Below are 14,110 nucleotides of genomic sequence, written 5' to 3'. Positions count from 1 at the left end.
GAGCTAGCCAGCTAGATGTTTAGCTTATGTCCACAGAGAGGCACACACACAGTGGACGAGGTGAGTAAGTGACTGAGGCTGTGTGAGTCAAATGCAGTGATTTATTTTTGTGCAGTGATTTATTTCAGACAAAGAACATTTTACATTTACATCCCCTCCTGAATGTAAGCCAGGGCGGGATCAGCCAGCGGCGGCTTCCCGCATGCACGATTCATTTGCAGTCTGCCTGCAGCTGGGAGGGACTGCTACGCGAGGACTGGGCCGCCTGTGAGTGCTTTGGGATGGGGGTCCCTGGGGGTGGGGCCCGGGGCCCACGGCAGCACCCGCTGCTCATTGAGAAGAGTAAGAAAGAGACGTGTTTTCACGTCAGAGTCTCCAAATGTTTCCAATAACACCAGAAAAAGTCACTAGTCGATTTTTTGAAAATGTGTGGCTAGAGGGTTCTGAATACTCGCTAAATATAGCGACAAAGTCGCCAAGTTGGCAACACTGGAAGGGAGTTGACTCCAGTACATAAGCGGGCGGCAGGGGGCTCCAGTACAGTCAATGGCGGTAATGCACCATAACGTTGGATGCCAACCGCCGATAAACCCCGCAGAAGAGGCCGGGTCAACAACGGTAGCTAGCTATAGCTTGTGTACAACCAGTAGTGTCCTTCGCCCTCGCCTGTCGGGCACTGTTTTCCCGCACTTCTGTTAACGATGTCGAGGGCAGGCGGGAACGAAGGACACTGCGCTAGCTTAGCCAGCTAGTCCTAAGGAGGACTCCAGTACACAGCAGGTGGGGGCGACACCGTGTGCTAGTAGCTAACTAGCAAGCAAGCACATGGTGTCACTCCCGTCTGCTGTGTTAACGGGAGGCTGGGGCGACCGCCTGTCGGGGCACTGTTTTAATACTTTTATTTCCCTTTTGACCCGCATTCAAAAGAGTGCAGGAACGCCCTGAAATGCGGCCTGCAGTTGAACACTATTGGAATTGGTTAGCTACTGCCACTGGTTCTGACTAGAGGGAGTACATCCAGAGATAATAGAAAAGGAGGAGTTAAGATTTCCAGCAGGAATTGAATGGAGCAACTTATAACGCTCCGCCCAGCAGACTTTCGACCAATCGCGTCCACGTTGTCATGTTGCGTCGGGCGGTTGCTAAGCATTCCCATTCTAAAGATCAGGGTATGAGTCGAGAAACCTGCCTATTTTCTTCGAAAGTACGTAATGTGACGATTTCAAAGTTAAAATATATTACAGAGAACAAGTTAGTTATCTTAAATGCTGGATTTGTTTTGTAATATTTAGCTTAATGTTCACGTAATTCGTGCTCTTGTTGGGTTTTTGTGCCAGCGCCCAATTCACTCCTTTAAGGAGAGATTTTCTTGTCGGAGTTTACCCAGAATGCACCGCGTGACCCATTGACAATGTACGGGCAAAGTACAGTGGGTGTTCATACGATAGTCAATGGAGTTTCCCATCTCCTCAAAAGGATCTCTGGTACGGCTAGTCATAACCTAACTAACTTGGCTACTTGTGTCTCAGTCAGGTATGTTTTTCAAGTACTCCGTTTTTTATATTTCCTCGAAAGTCTCGTAATTACTAGTTGACAAGTACATAAATATGGTTTGGTATTGTTTGTGAGACACATTTCTTGCTGTCCGTCGGATATGCTAATTAGCTTATGCTAAGCTAACGTTAGCTATCCAGCTAGCTACCCAGCTTCATCTAGTTAGCTAGCTAGCTAACTCTTTCATCTTCACTGTTTATTAATTAGTTTATGACTGACCCAAGGGTTTTTAAGGTAAAGCCTAAGCTACGTTTGTAAAGTAGAATTTTGTCTCTTCAAACGAAGCGTATTGATTGTTTAACATTGCCATAATGAACTAACAGCTTTTGTTGACATATGTGGGCACAACTATGTAAACATCACTAACTATCTAGCTATGGCCTGTGGCTGGCGAGCAAGTTATAATGCTATTTGCACTCAACCTCCAAAGGCTATATTATATGATATTAAGTTAACAAGTCAACTAGGTCAATAATGCTTTTCTGAATCAATTCTGATTAGAAGGATCCAGACACATTTTGAATGGTTTCACACAGTAAGTAGGACTGTTCTCAGAATCAATATCCTGTTTATTCAGGTACACTATTATCTGTCTATGATGTTGTGTCCCACGCCTAAGACCTGAAACACATGTCTCTTATCTCCTGTGTCTACAGTGTTGGGAATGCAGCCACCACTCCCACTGGATGCAGTCAGAGAGCTGGTGTGTTCCTGTCTTCACAGGGACCCAGTAGCCGCTGACCTGAGATGCAGCCTGTTTGTGGCCGCTGCTCAGAACTACAAGAGGGACTCAGTGCTCAGACCCTACCCCCCCAGATACATCAGAGACACAGACACCAAGGACTTTGATGAGCTGGTGAGGAATCGGACAGGACAGAAAACTCTTGATATTTTCCATATCAAAGAGAATGCTTGACTTATAATTCAAACCTTCAGATACAGGCTCTCTGCCTAAAAGTCAAGCATGTTATTCACCATCACTGTACACCACACCTGTCCTGTCCTACAGCTGTACTGGGTAATAGCTGGGTCTACTGGTTATAGTCTGGGTCGTGTTCATGGCACACAACAGAAAAGGTTTTTAGAACCTTTTGCAGTGGAAAATGAAATGGAGCATTTCTTATTTCTTAAGTCCAGTTAGTTCCTCTCTGTTTCAGTCAGTTTTCTTCCGTTTGGTGCCTAATGAACATGACGCTGCTCTTGTATTCTTTCCAGCTGTCAGATGTGAGCAGTTTGCCTGGTGTGAGGGAGCTGGTGAGACTGAGACCTGGTGAAGCAGACCATCATCTGGCCCTCACACACTGGGTTCTCTCCTCCAAGAGCTTCGCTGTGAAGACACTACAGAAAGACGAGGTAAAGGCAATAATATCTCTTAAGGAAAATAAGTGTTCAGGATACACACTGCACTTCTTTGGGATCTTCTTTTCTTTTAAGTTATGGTTGAACATTTCCCATGCTCCTGCAACAAGTATCTTCAGATATCACCTTAGTCTATGTTCTCAGAGAGATTATTCTTTGAGCGATGTCCCTGCCTGCTCTCACGTGACTCTCCATTAGTATATTACATTTGACATGCTTGTTCCCTCCTCTCCGCTGCCCTCTCCACTGCCCTCTCCGCTGCCCTCTCCACTGCCCTCTCCGCTGCCCTCTCCGCTGCCCTCTCCGCTGCCCTCTCCGCTGCCCTCTCCTCTCCACTGCCCTCTCCACTGCCCTCTCCACTGCCCTCTCCGCTGCCCTCTCCGCTGCCCTCTCCACTGCCCTCTCCGCTGCCCTCTCCGCTGCCCTCTCCGCTGCTCTACAATAGTATGCCAAGCTGTGTAACCTGACTGAGAGTGAGGGGATCTCCACGCCTGTCCCAGACTTCCTGTTTGAGCTGGAGTACTGCGACCAGATGAACGCTAAGTTTGAGAAGACACGGGCGGGACGCGACCTCTTGTATGCATTCCACGGCAGCCGACTGGAGAACTTTCATTCTATCATCCACAACGGACTACACTGCCACCTCAACAAGGTCAGTGGAGTTACAGGAAGATTGCAGCTTCACCAGTCCTGTGATGATGATCCTTATATTTATTTTGTTCCCAGTAGCCCTGCTTCAGTATAGATTTTCAGATTGATGATTTATTGGTTGGTTGATTGATTGATTTTCACAGATAATTTTTATGTTTAGACAAAAGCCAGTATTAGCTACAAAAGGAATGGACTTGCATTGATGAAGTTGCGTTTTTGACAGACTTGTTTTTGGTGATTTCTCTACAGACGTCGTTGTTCGGTGAGGGCACCTACCTCACCAGTGACCTCGGCATGGCGGTCCTCTACAGTCCCCATGGCAACGGTTGGCGTGACAGTCTCCTGGGACCGTTGCTAAGCTGTGTCGCCATGTGTGAGGTCATCGACCACCCGGACGTTAAGTGCCAGGTGAAGAGAAAAGGTCAGAGCTTTGTCCAGAACATTTACACAACACTCTTATTTAATTAGGCACCCTGAATATTCTCTAGCTCGTCCTACCCCATGTCAGTTCTCTTAGTGTTTGCCTCTTGCACAACGGCTGCCTCTCAAAGCCAGTAATAATTTCCCTAAACCTGTTTCAGACTCAGAGACCATTGATCGCCAGCGCTCCAGAGCCAGGAACAGTGAAGGAGGAGAGGTTCCTCAGAAGTACTTTGTGGTCACCAACAATCAGCTCCTCAGAGTCAAGTACCTGCTAGTGTACTCTCAGAGAAGACACCTGTCCAGGTTAGTACATTTACATTTTAGTCATTTAGCAGACGCTCTTATCCAGAGCGACTTACAGTTAGTGAATATTTTTTACATTTTTATACTGGCCCCCCGTGGGAATCGAACCCACAACCCTGGCGTTGCAAACGCCATGCTCTATCAACTGAGCTACATCCCTGCCGGCCATTCCCTCCCCTACCCTGGACGACGCTGGGCCAATTGTGCGCCGCCCATGAGTCTCCCGGTCGCGGCCGGCTGCGACAGAGCCTGGATTCGAACCAGGATCTCTAGTGGCACAGTTAGCACTACGATGCGGCGCCTTAGACCACTGCGCCACTCGGGAGTTCAGTACCTGCTAGTGTACTCTCAGAGAAGACAGCCTGTATGGAGTGGTACACACTTATATCAGAGGGTGACACCTCTGTGATAGAGGTCTTCAGGGATCCACCTGTACCCGATCCAGAATTGTAAATAATGTCAAGGGTCAGATATGATATGATTGTCACGAGTCGAGAGAGAGAGAGAATTAAAAGTTAAAGGAGCAGGATGGGCTACAACGACCACGAACAGGTAGGCTGCTATTTTTTAATTGAGTTGTTGTATGTAACTGTGTAGGACGGGAAAGCCAATGCCGCCTCATTTAGCCTAGCTAGCTAACGTTAGCTAGCTTAACTAGCTTCTCCCGGTTTGATGCATTCCAGACGGGTACTACGTAATCACATTACATCATAAATAACATAACTATGGCAGCTATTAGTCTCCTGTAGCGCGAGTCGGCTTGGTTGGTTGCGGACTCTCGTCTCTCTCTCTCTCCTCCCTGTTTCCCATGACAGTCCCAGTAGTCTCCACACGCAGCACGGTTCCTGCTAGAGAGCCACCTCTCCTCTCCTTTGCGCTTTATCAACTCCGGTTAATAAAGCAGGTTAAACATGTACTTTTTCTGCAGCATCCCTCACTCGGATCGGACCGGGTCTGGATCCAACCAGGTTTATACGGAAAGGGTCTAGTTGTCCTCGGGTCCATTCGGAACTGGTTTCTATATTTTTTTTAAATAAATGTAATCACATCGGATCCGGATGGGAAAGCCCCAGGTCCATTTCGGGGACTGACCCGTGAAGGCCTCTACTCCCCATATAAACAGTATGGTAATTGTGATAGTTGTGTTATCTTCGCTGCCCTCTAGTGGTGTCGTGGTGGGTTGCCAGTACATTTAGTAGAACTGATGAACATTTCAACAGGATGACAGTTCTGTAACTGCTTCAGATTTTCTCTCAGATAGGATCATTTGACTTGTGTCATATTATTTTAGATCTTAGATGTCATCACTTGTGTGACGTGATTGTAATGTGATTTTGTGACGTGTTTCCAGACATTCCCGGGGCAGGTCGTGGCCGGTCAGACATCACTTTGCCATCATGATGAGTCTGTACCTGCTGCTACTCATCTTCATCGGTGCCTTCAACTCTACCACATTCCTCTCCTTCTGGAACCGGCTGTTCCGGTGACATCACAATCACAAGACGGTCTCATCTGGTGACATCACAATCACAGGACCACACTCTTCTGGTGACGTCACAATCACAAGACGGTCTCATCTGGTGACATCACAATCACAGGACCACACTCTTCTGGTGACGTCACAATCACAAGACGGTCTCATCTGGTGACATCACAATCACAGGACCACACTCTTCTGGTGACATCACAATCACAGGACCACACTCTTCTGGTGACGTCACAATCACAAGACGGTCTCATCTGGTGACATCACAATCACAGGACCACACTCTTCTGGTGACGTCACAATCACAAGACGGTCTCATCTGGTGACATCACAATCACAAGACGGTCTCATCTGGTGACATCACAATCACAAGACGGTCTCGTCTGGTGACATCACAATCACAGGACCACACTCTTCTGGTGACGTCACAATCAAATCACTGGACCACACTAATCACAGGACATGCTCTTCCGTTGATATCACACGAGTCATGGCACTTTTCCACTGCAGCCCCGGTCGGCCCAGCCTGAGGCTTTCTGTGGGCTTAAACCCTGGTTTCCCTTCCATCCCTAGGGATGACACTAAGGACTTGGGAAGAGCAGTGTGTCAAGTTCAACATCTGAATATTCAAACAGTTTCTTATGAGAAGGAATAGTTCATATATACATGAACCATTCTTCTCATTCATAGTGCCTTCCCTAACAGAGACAATCAGACAGACATACAGACAGGAGACATGGGCAAATAGGACATACATACTATGCACTTAACACTATTTCCCTTTCATCTTTGTCTTCCACTTTGTATGTGCAGTATACATGGTTATTACAACTGCTATGGTTATAACCCCCTAAGGCTGTTTCCACATGGTTATTACAACTGCTATGGTTATAACGCCCTAAGGCTGTTTCCACATGGTTATTACAACTGCTATGGTTATAACCCCCTAAGGCTGTTTCCACATGGTTATTACAACTGCTATGGTTATAACCCCCAAAGGCTGTTTCCACATGGTTATTACCACTGCTATGGTTATAACCCCCTAAGGCTGTTTCCATATGGTTATTACAACTGCTATGGTTATAACACCCTAAGGCTGTTTCCACATGGTTATTACCACTGCTATGGTTATAACCCCCTAAGGCTGTTTCCACATGGTTATTACCGCTGCTATGGTTATAACCCCCTTAGGCTATTTCCACATGGTTATTACAACTGCTATGGTTATAACCCCCTAAGGCTGTTTCCACATGGTTATTACCACTGCTATGGTTATAACGCCCTAAGGCTGTTTCCACATGGTTATTACAACTGCTATGGTTATAACCCCCTAAGGCTGTTTCCACATGGTTATTACCACTGCTATGGTTATAACCCCCTAAGGCTGTTTCCACATGGTTATTACCGCTGCTATGGTTATAACCCACTAAGGCTGTTTCCACATGGTTATTACCGCTGCTATGGTTATAACCCCCTAAGGCTGTTTCCACATGGTTATTACCACTGCTATGGTTATAACCCCCTAAGGCTGTTTCCACATGGTTATTACCACTGCTATGGTTATAACCCCCAAAGGCTGTTTCCACATGGTTATTACAACTGCTATGGTTATAACACCCTAAGGCTGTTTCCACATGGTTATTACAACTGCTATGGTTATAACCCCCTAAGGCTGTTTCCACATGGTTATTACCACTGCTATGGTTATAACCCCCTAAGGCTGTTTCCACATGGTTATTACCGCTGCTATGGTTATAACCCCCTAAGGCTGTTTCCACATGGTTATTACCGCTGCTATGGTTATAACCCCCTAAGGCTGTTTCCACATGGTTATTACCACTGCTATGGTTATAACCCCCTAAGGCTGTTTCCACATGGTTATTACCGCTGCTATGGTTATAACCCCCTAAGGCTGTTTCCACATGGTTATTACAACTGCTATGGTTATAACCCCCTAAGGCTGTTTCCACATGGTTATTACAACTGCTATGGTTATAACCCCCAAAGTCCCTGTGCAATGTGGTTGTACAACAATGTGACATGCAATGACAAACCTATAGACAAACAGCACTCTCCTTTCTACCAAACAGAGACTTAATGTCTCTAACAAACAGGTTTGGCGTAAATTCCATTTCAATTCCAGTCAATTCAGGAAGTAAACTGAAACTCCAAATATCAATGATTGAGAAAGTTACAGATGCACAAAGATCACGCCCCTAAAACATGCTAACGTCTCCACCATTACCAATATTAGTGATTCATTCATGATTATCCGTAACCATGGTAGCATCCACATTAATGTAGAAGTGTTCAGAAACTTCTATTCTTATTTACAATAAAAGTGACTCCAAAATGACACGATACATTATTTACCATTCATTTCTATTGGGCACAACATAATCTGAAACACAACCAAAACAAACTGCATCCAACCAGCCTGTAGAGTCACATGCTTAATGTAGTCATTTCGTGTTAGGAATATGGGACCAAATACTAAACATTTAACAAAATGTAATGTACTTTAAGTGAATTTGTCCAAATACTTATGAAACCTTCAAATGGGGGGACTAGATAAAAAGTGCTTTCATTTCTAAACGGTAAAACAGATATGTATGAAAATACCCTAAAATAGGTGACATTCTGTACTGTCGCCTCATACAAAACATTTGATCTCAAATCCAAAATGATGGAGTATAGACTCAAATTAAAAGTTTCAGCTTCACTGTCCAAATAAATCCACAGGGGGTGTAACTTCCAGATACATCCACAGGGGGTGTAACTTCCAGATACATCCTTCCAGATACATCCACAGGGGGTGTAATTTCCAGATACATCCTTCCAGATACATCCACAGGGGGTGTAACTTCCAGATACATCCACAGGGGGTGTAACTTCCAGATACATCCACAGGGGGTGTAACTTCCAGATACATCCACAGGGGGTGTAACTTCCAGATACATCCATAGGGGGTGTAACTTCCAGATACATCCTTCCAGATACATCCATAGGGGGTGTAACTTCCAGATACATCCATAGGGGGTGTAATTTCCAGATACATCCTTCCAGATACATCCATAGGGGGTGTAATTTCCAGATACATCCTTCCAGATACATCCATAGGGGGTGTAACTTCCAGATACATCCACAGGGGGTGTAACTTCCAGATACATCCATAGGGGGTGTAACTTCCAGATACATCCTTCCAGATACATCCATAGGGGGTGTAACTTCCAGATACATCCTTCCAGATACATCCATAGGGGGTGTAACTTCCAGATACATCCTTCCAGATACATCCATAGGGGGTGTAACTTCCAGATACATCCTTCCAGATACATCCATAGGGGGTGTAACTTCCAGATACATCCACAGGGGGTGTAACTTCCAGATACATCCTTCCAGATACATCCACAGGGGGTGTAACTTCCAGATACATCCTTCCAGATACATCCACAGGGGGTGTAACTTCCAGATACATCCACAGGGGGTGTAACTTCCAGATACATCCACAGGGGGTGTAACTTCCAGATACATCCACAGGGGGTGTAACTTCCAGATACATCCACAGGGGGTGTAACTTCCAGATACATCCACAGGGGGTGTAACTTCCCGTCTGGAATCTTATTGGTCTGTGTTACTCCTCTTCCCTCCATATTGTAACTTTATCATCCTGTCTGTCAGTGGGAATGCTTAATGACACCTGATACCCTGAAGGTCCATTCTGATCTGTGTTTATTATCAGTGAAAAACAACAGGAGCGATATATGAGCTTTGTTCACTGAGGAGTCTGCCATACACAAACTAGTCAATGTAAATCAAATCAAAATTTATTGGCCACATGCGCCGAATACAACAGGTGCAGACATTACAGTGAAATGCTTACTTACAGCCCTTAACCAACAATGCATTTATTTGTTAATAAAAAAAAGTAAAATAAAACAACAACAAAAAAGTGTCTGGTCAGTCCCTGTCCAGATAAAAGATGGCTCTGTCCCTGACAATGTTCTTGGAAATAGAAGGTATTGGATTGAAGAAAAAAACTAGTTTAGTCAGTAAGGATGGAATTACGTAAATTAACATGCTTTTTGAGTCATAGTGTATGGAAATCTGTAGTGCAACCCTCTATCAATATTCTACTTACAAGCTGAAAACATTTTGCAACGGGTCAGTTTTCAAAATGCAATTTCTAGTTTTGCATTTTATGACATTTAAACAATTCTAGTGCTCAGCGGATATTTTAATCAATAAATATCCCTCTTGAACCAGATTCATTAAAACGTTTGCATTAGAACAGAGTTGGTTCCAGAAGAAAGTTAATAGCTGCCAAAACAACAATGCCAAATCACTTATCTGCCAATTTAGATTTTAAAACATGTATATCTTCTCAACCTTTAAGTATCATTTCTCTTGTATTCCCTCTGGAAAATAACAGCTGCAAAGTTTAAATTTGCCCCTGAACATCCAAACATAAAGGTGGATAATATACTGTATATTGTTATGCATTCAGACAGTGCAGGGAAGGCTGTTTCCTGCAAAACTGCTTTTTTCTGCGTGGTGTTTCTAATAACTTTTTGAATTCTAATTGTACGGAGAAGCAGCCTTATCACCTTAGATTTATCTTGTGTGAAGTCTCAGAAGCATGTGATTTGTAACTGAGATATTCAAGATGTCTGTGGATTGACCAATAACTTGGCTGCTCAACAAAGACAGCCATTGTCTTACTGCACAAAGATTACCACCAGTGCTTGTGAATAATGTTTTTTTTTTTTTTTTTTTTTTTACTATTTCTTCACTAAAGAAATGTTAATATAAACCAGAACATCAGAAGGACTTTCAGAGAACAACCAGGCCATTGTTGGCTGTATTCTCACTTTCTACTGGGTCTGTTATGGTGAGCTCTTGAAGACTCTTGTTATTCAGTAACCGCTTTGCAGGTGTAGCAGACTGTCTCTGCTTGATCTGGAGGAGATTTGAGGATTGCCCTGTCTTCACCTGTTCACCCCTACCCTCAGCCTTATTGGTCAATCATCAATTACAATGAAGCAAGTGCTCAGAAGGATGTATGCCATTAGTCCTACTCAAAAAGATCAAACTTGTTTGAGCAGTGTAGCAAAAAGATACAATTGAGATGTATAATTACAGTGTCATCCACTTTACACATGTACTGTCATTAGCTTGAGGTTAATGGAGTAGCAATGTAGCATACAGCAGTCATTTGTTCCACTGCATGGAACATCAGACACTTTTTATAATATACAAAATACCATTTGTTTATTCACAAAATTAAAGATTCATATCACACTGTACACAGGCGAGGTGTATAACAAATTTTTTTAATTATTGTCAAGTTATTCAAATGGTGTATTTGAAAGTAGCTGCCGTTCAGTATCTGAGGTGAGGGGAAGGGGTTCTAGAGGCAAAACATATAATATAATAATAATAAAATAAAAAAAAAATAATAATAATATGCCATTTAGCAGACATCAGTTCACCGCATTTGGACAGCCAGGCACCAGGCACACAACATGCCCCTCTGTATTGCTCTGTTGAGGAAAGAGAAAGAAGATTTAAACTGGTGAAGGAAGGGAAAATGTGTTAGTCCGTCAACTTCTGAAACTATTGACAAAAAATATATGTTTTATTATTCAATCATTTTGAAGTTGTGTCTTGGCATCTAGCCTGTATGGCATGACACATGATAGAAACAAAGAGAGGAGGACCACCACCTGTAGCTCATTCACCTGTAGGTTGTAGTGGCAGACGGGGTGGTGGTGGTGGTGGTGGGGTCAGCCAGGAGGTTGTGGACACACCTCCCAAAGCGGAGTAGGCAGGTCGGGTCTGCGGGGGGGGCACAGGTCTGGGGACAGGAGGCTTGAGGACGGGGATCTCAGGACCAGATACATGGCAGGTACCATGACACCCCTGCTTCTCCTGGGACACTGACCTGCAGCAGGGAGGGAGTGATCATTCATAGAGCTTTTAAAGTACAGGAAAATGGTAGAACATGGGAGAAAATTCATTTTTTGGGGGGGGGGGAAACTGAGGGGTAGAGTTGGAGCCAGGGGGTTAATTTCACTTAATTTCAGCAAGGAAATTGTTCTGACTGCTTCAAATTTTAAATCGACCCCCAACTCTTAAGAAAGTTATTCTAAGAGTGTTTCCAGGTCAAGAAAAACAGAAAGAACATCATATAATCTGAGGGGAGGGACAGAGAGAACGGACTGTGGGTTTGGACTGAGACGTCCCGGTCCAGATACGCATATCCACCCACCTGACAGAGCACATCTCATTAGGGTTGGCCTAACAGTACTCCCTAGTGCATTCTTGGCAACAGGAATCCAAATCCAGGGTCTCCAGCCGTAAAACACACCGCTTATGAGACAAAAGAACGGTTAACAACCTAAACCATACATTACTATTCATGTCAAACTTGTAAAACTACTACTAGTAGTACTGTGTAAAATTAGTAGCACTACGTTAAACAATGAATTGGACCACTTTGAGCATCCATCCATACTTTAAACTGCACAGTGCTTTCAGAAAGTATTCATACCATTTGACTTTTTCCATATTTTGTTGTGCTACAGCCTGAATAAAAAGTTTTATTAAATTGAGATTTTTTGGTCACAGGCCTACACACAATACCCCATAATGTCAAAGTGGAATTATGTTTTTTAAAAATTCTACAAATGAAAAGCTGAAATGTCTTGAGTCAATAAGTATTCAACCCCTTTCTTATGGCAAACCTAAAGGTCAGGAGTAGAAATGTCCTTAACAAGTCACATAAGTTGCATTGACTCACTCTGTGTGCAATAATAGTGTTTAACACTAAACATACAATTATCTGTAAAGTTCCTCAGTCGAACAGTGAATTTCAAACACAGATTCAACCACAAAGACCAGGGAGGTTTTCCATTGGCTCGCAAAGAAGGGCACCTATTGGTAGATGAAGAAAAAAAAGCAGACATTGAATATCCCTTTGATCATGGTGAAGTTATTCATTACACTTTGGATGGTGTATCAATGCACCCAGTCACTACAAAGATACAGGTGTCCTTCCTAACTCAGTTGCCGGAGAGGAAGGAAACCGTTCAGGGATTCCACCGTGAGGTCAATGGTGACTTTAAAACAGTTACAGAGTTTAATGGCTGTGATAGGAGAAAACTGAGGATGGATCAACAACATTGTAGTTACTCCACAATACTAACCTAATTGACTAAGTGAAAAGAAGAATACAAAATATTTCAAAACATTCATCCTGTTTGCAACAAGGCACTAAAGTAATACTACAAAAAATGTGGCAAAGCAATTAACTTTTTGTCCTGAATACAAAGGGGTATGGTTGGGGCAAATCCAATGTAACACATTACTGAGTACCATTCTCCATATTTTCATATTTTCAAGCATAGTGGTGGCTGCATCATGTTATGGGTATGCTTGTAAACGTTAAGGACTGGGAAGTTTTTCAGAATACAAAAGAAACTGAATGGAGCTAAGAACAGGCAAAATCCTAGAGGATAACCTGGTTCAGTCTGCTTTACACCTGACACAGGGTGGTGAATTCACCTTTCAGCAGGACAATAACCTAAAACACAAGGCCAAATCTACACTGGAGTTGCTTACCAAGAAGACAGTGAATGTTCCTGAGTGGGTGAATTACACTTTTGACTTACACTGAACAAAAATATTAAACGCAACATGTAAAGTGTTCGTCCCATGTTTCATGAGCTGAAATAAAAGATCCCAGACATTTTCCATACGCACAAAAAGCTTATTTCTCTCAAATGTTGTCCACAAATGTGTTTACATCCCTGTTAGTGAGCATTTCTACTTTGCCAAGATAATCCAGCCACTTGACAGGTGTGGCATATCAAGAAGTTGATTAAACAGTCATGATCATTACTCTAAAATGTGCAGTTTTGTCACACAATACAATGCCACATACAGTGCATTCGGAAAGTATTCAGACCCCTTTACTTTTTCCACATTTTGTTACGTTACATCATTATTCTAAAATGGATTAAATCTTTTTTTCCCCTCATCAATCTACACACAATACCCCATAATGACAAAACAAAAACAGGTTTGCAAATTTATAAAAAATAAAAAACGGAAATATGACATTTACGTAAGTATTCAGACCCTTTACTCAGTACTTTGTTGAAGCACCTTTGGCATCGAGTCTTCTTGGGTATGACGCTACAAGCTTGGCACATCTGTATTTGGGGAGTTTCTCCCATTCTTCTCTGCAGATCCTCTCAAGCACTGTCAGGTTGGATGGGGAGAGTCGTTGCACAGCTATTTTCAGGTCTCTCCAGAGATGTTCGATTGGGT

At 43.4% G+C, this 14,110-nt stretch overlaps 1 protein-coding gene across 2 annotated transcripts; it reads left to right on the top strand.

Annotated features, from left to right (window-relative positions):
• Positions 1-1,407: 1,407 nt before the first annotated feature.
• On the top strand, positions 1,408-11,009 carry LOC311134654 (protein mono-ADP-ribosyltransferase PARP16-like). 2 transcript variants are annotated; one of them, XM_084168399.1, is made up of 7 exons: positions 1,408-1,533; positions 2,211-2,410; positions 2,770-2,907; positions 3,359-3,565; positions 3,814-3,985; positions 4,146-4,290; positions 8,519-11,009. In XM_084168399.1, exons 2-7 carry the CDS (start codon positions 2,219-2,221, stop codon positions 8,553-8,555), a joined length of 891 nt encoding a protein of 296 aa, XP_084024525.1. In that variant the 5' UTR covers positions 1,408-1,533; positions 2,211-2,218; the 3' UTR covers positions 8,556-11,009. The 2 variants fall into 2 exon arrangements, with proteins under 2 accessions (XP_084024525.1, XP_084024524.1); XM_084168398.1 differs by lacking the exon at positions 8,519-11,009 and adding an exon at positions 5,642-8,139.
• The last annotated feature ends 3,101 nt before the right edge of the window (positions 11,010-14,110 follow it).

The sequence above is a fragment of the Coregonus lavaretus genome, assembly GCF_964263955.1.
Source record: "Coregonus lavaretus genome assembly, chromosome: 9".
Taxonomy (NCBI): Eukaryota; Metazoa; Chordata; class Actinopteri; order Salmoniformes; family Salmonidae; genus Coregonus; species Coregonus lavaretus.
Note: the sequence above shows the minus strand (reverse complement) of the source record. Positions and strands in the feature narration are given on the sequence as shown.

What these genes read in the sequence shown, in the direction of transcription:
- LOC311134654 (XM_084168398.1), top strand. Translation starts at nt 2,219, where the DNA reads ATGCAGCCACCACTCCCACTGGATGCAGTCAGAGAGCTGGTGTGTTCC. An exon ending in AGACACTACAGAAAGACGAG is followed by an intron (nt 2,908 to 3,358) that starts GTAAAGGCAATA and finishes GCTCTACAATAG; the next exon opens with TATGCCAAGCTGTGTAACCT. An exon ending in TACACTGCCACCTCAACAAG is followed by an intron (nt 3,566 to 3,813) that starts GTCAGTGGAGTT and finishes ATTTCTCTACAG; the next exon opens with ACGTCGTTGTTCGGTGAGGG.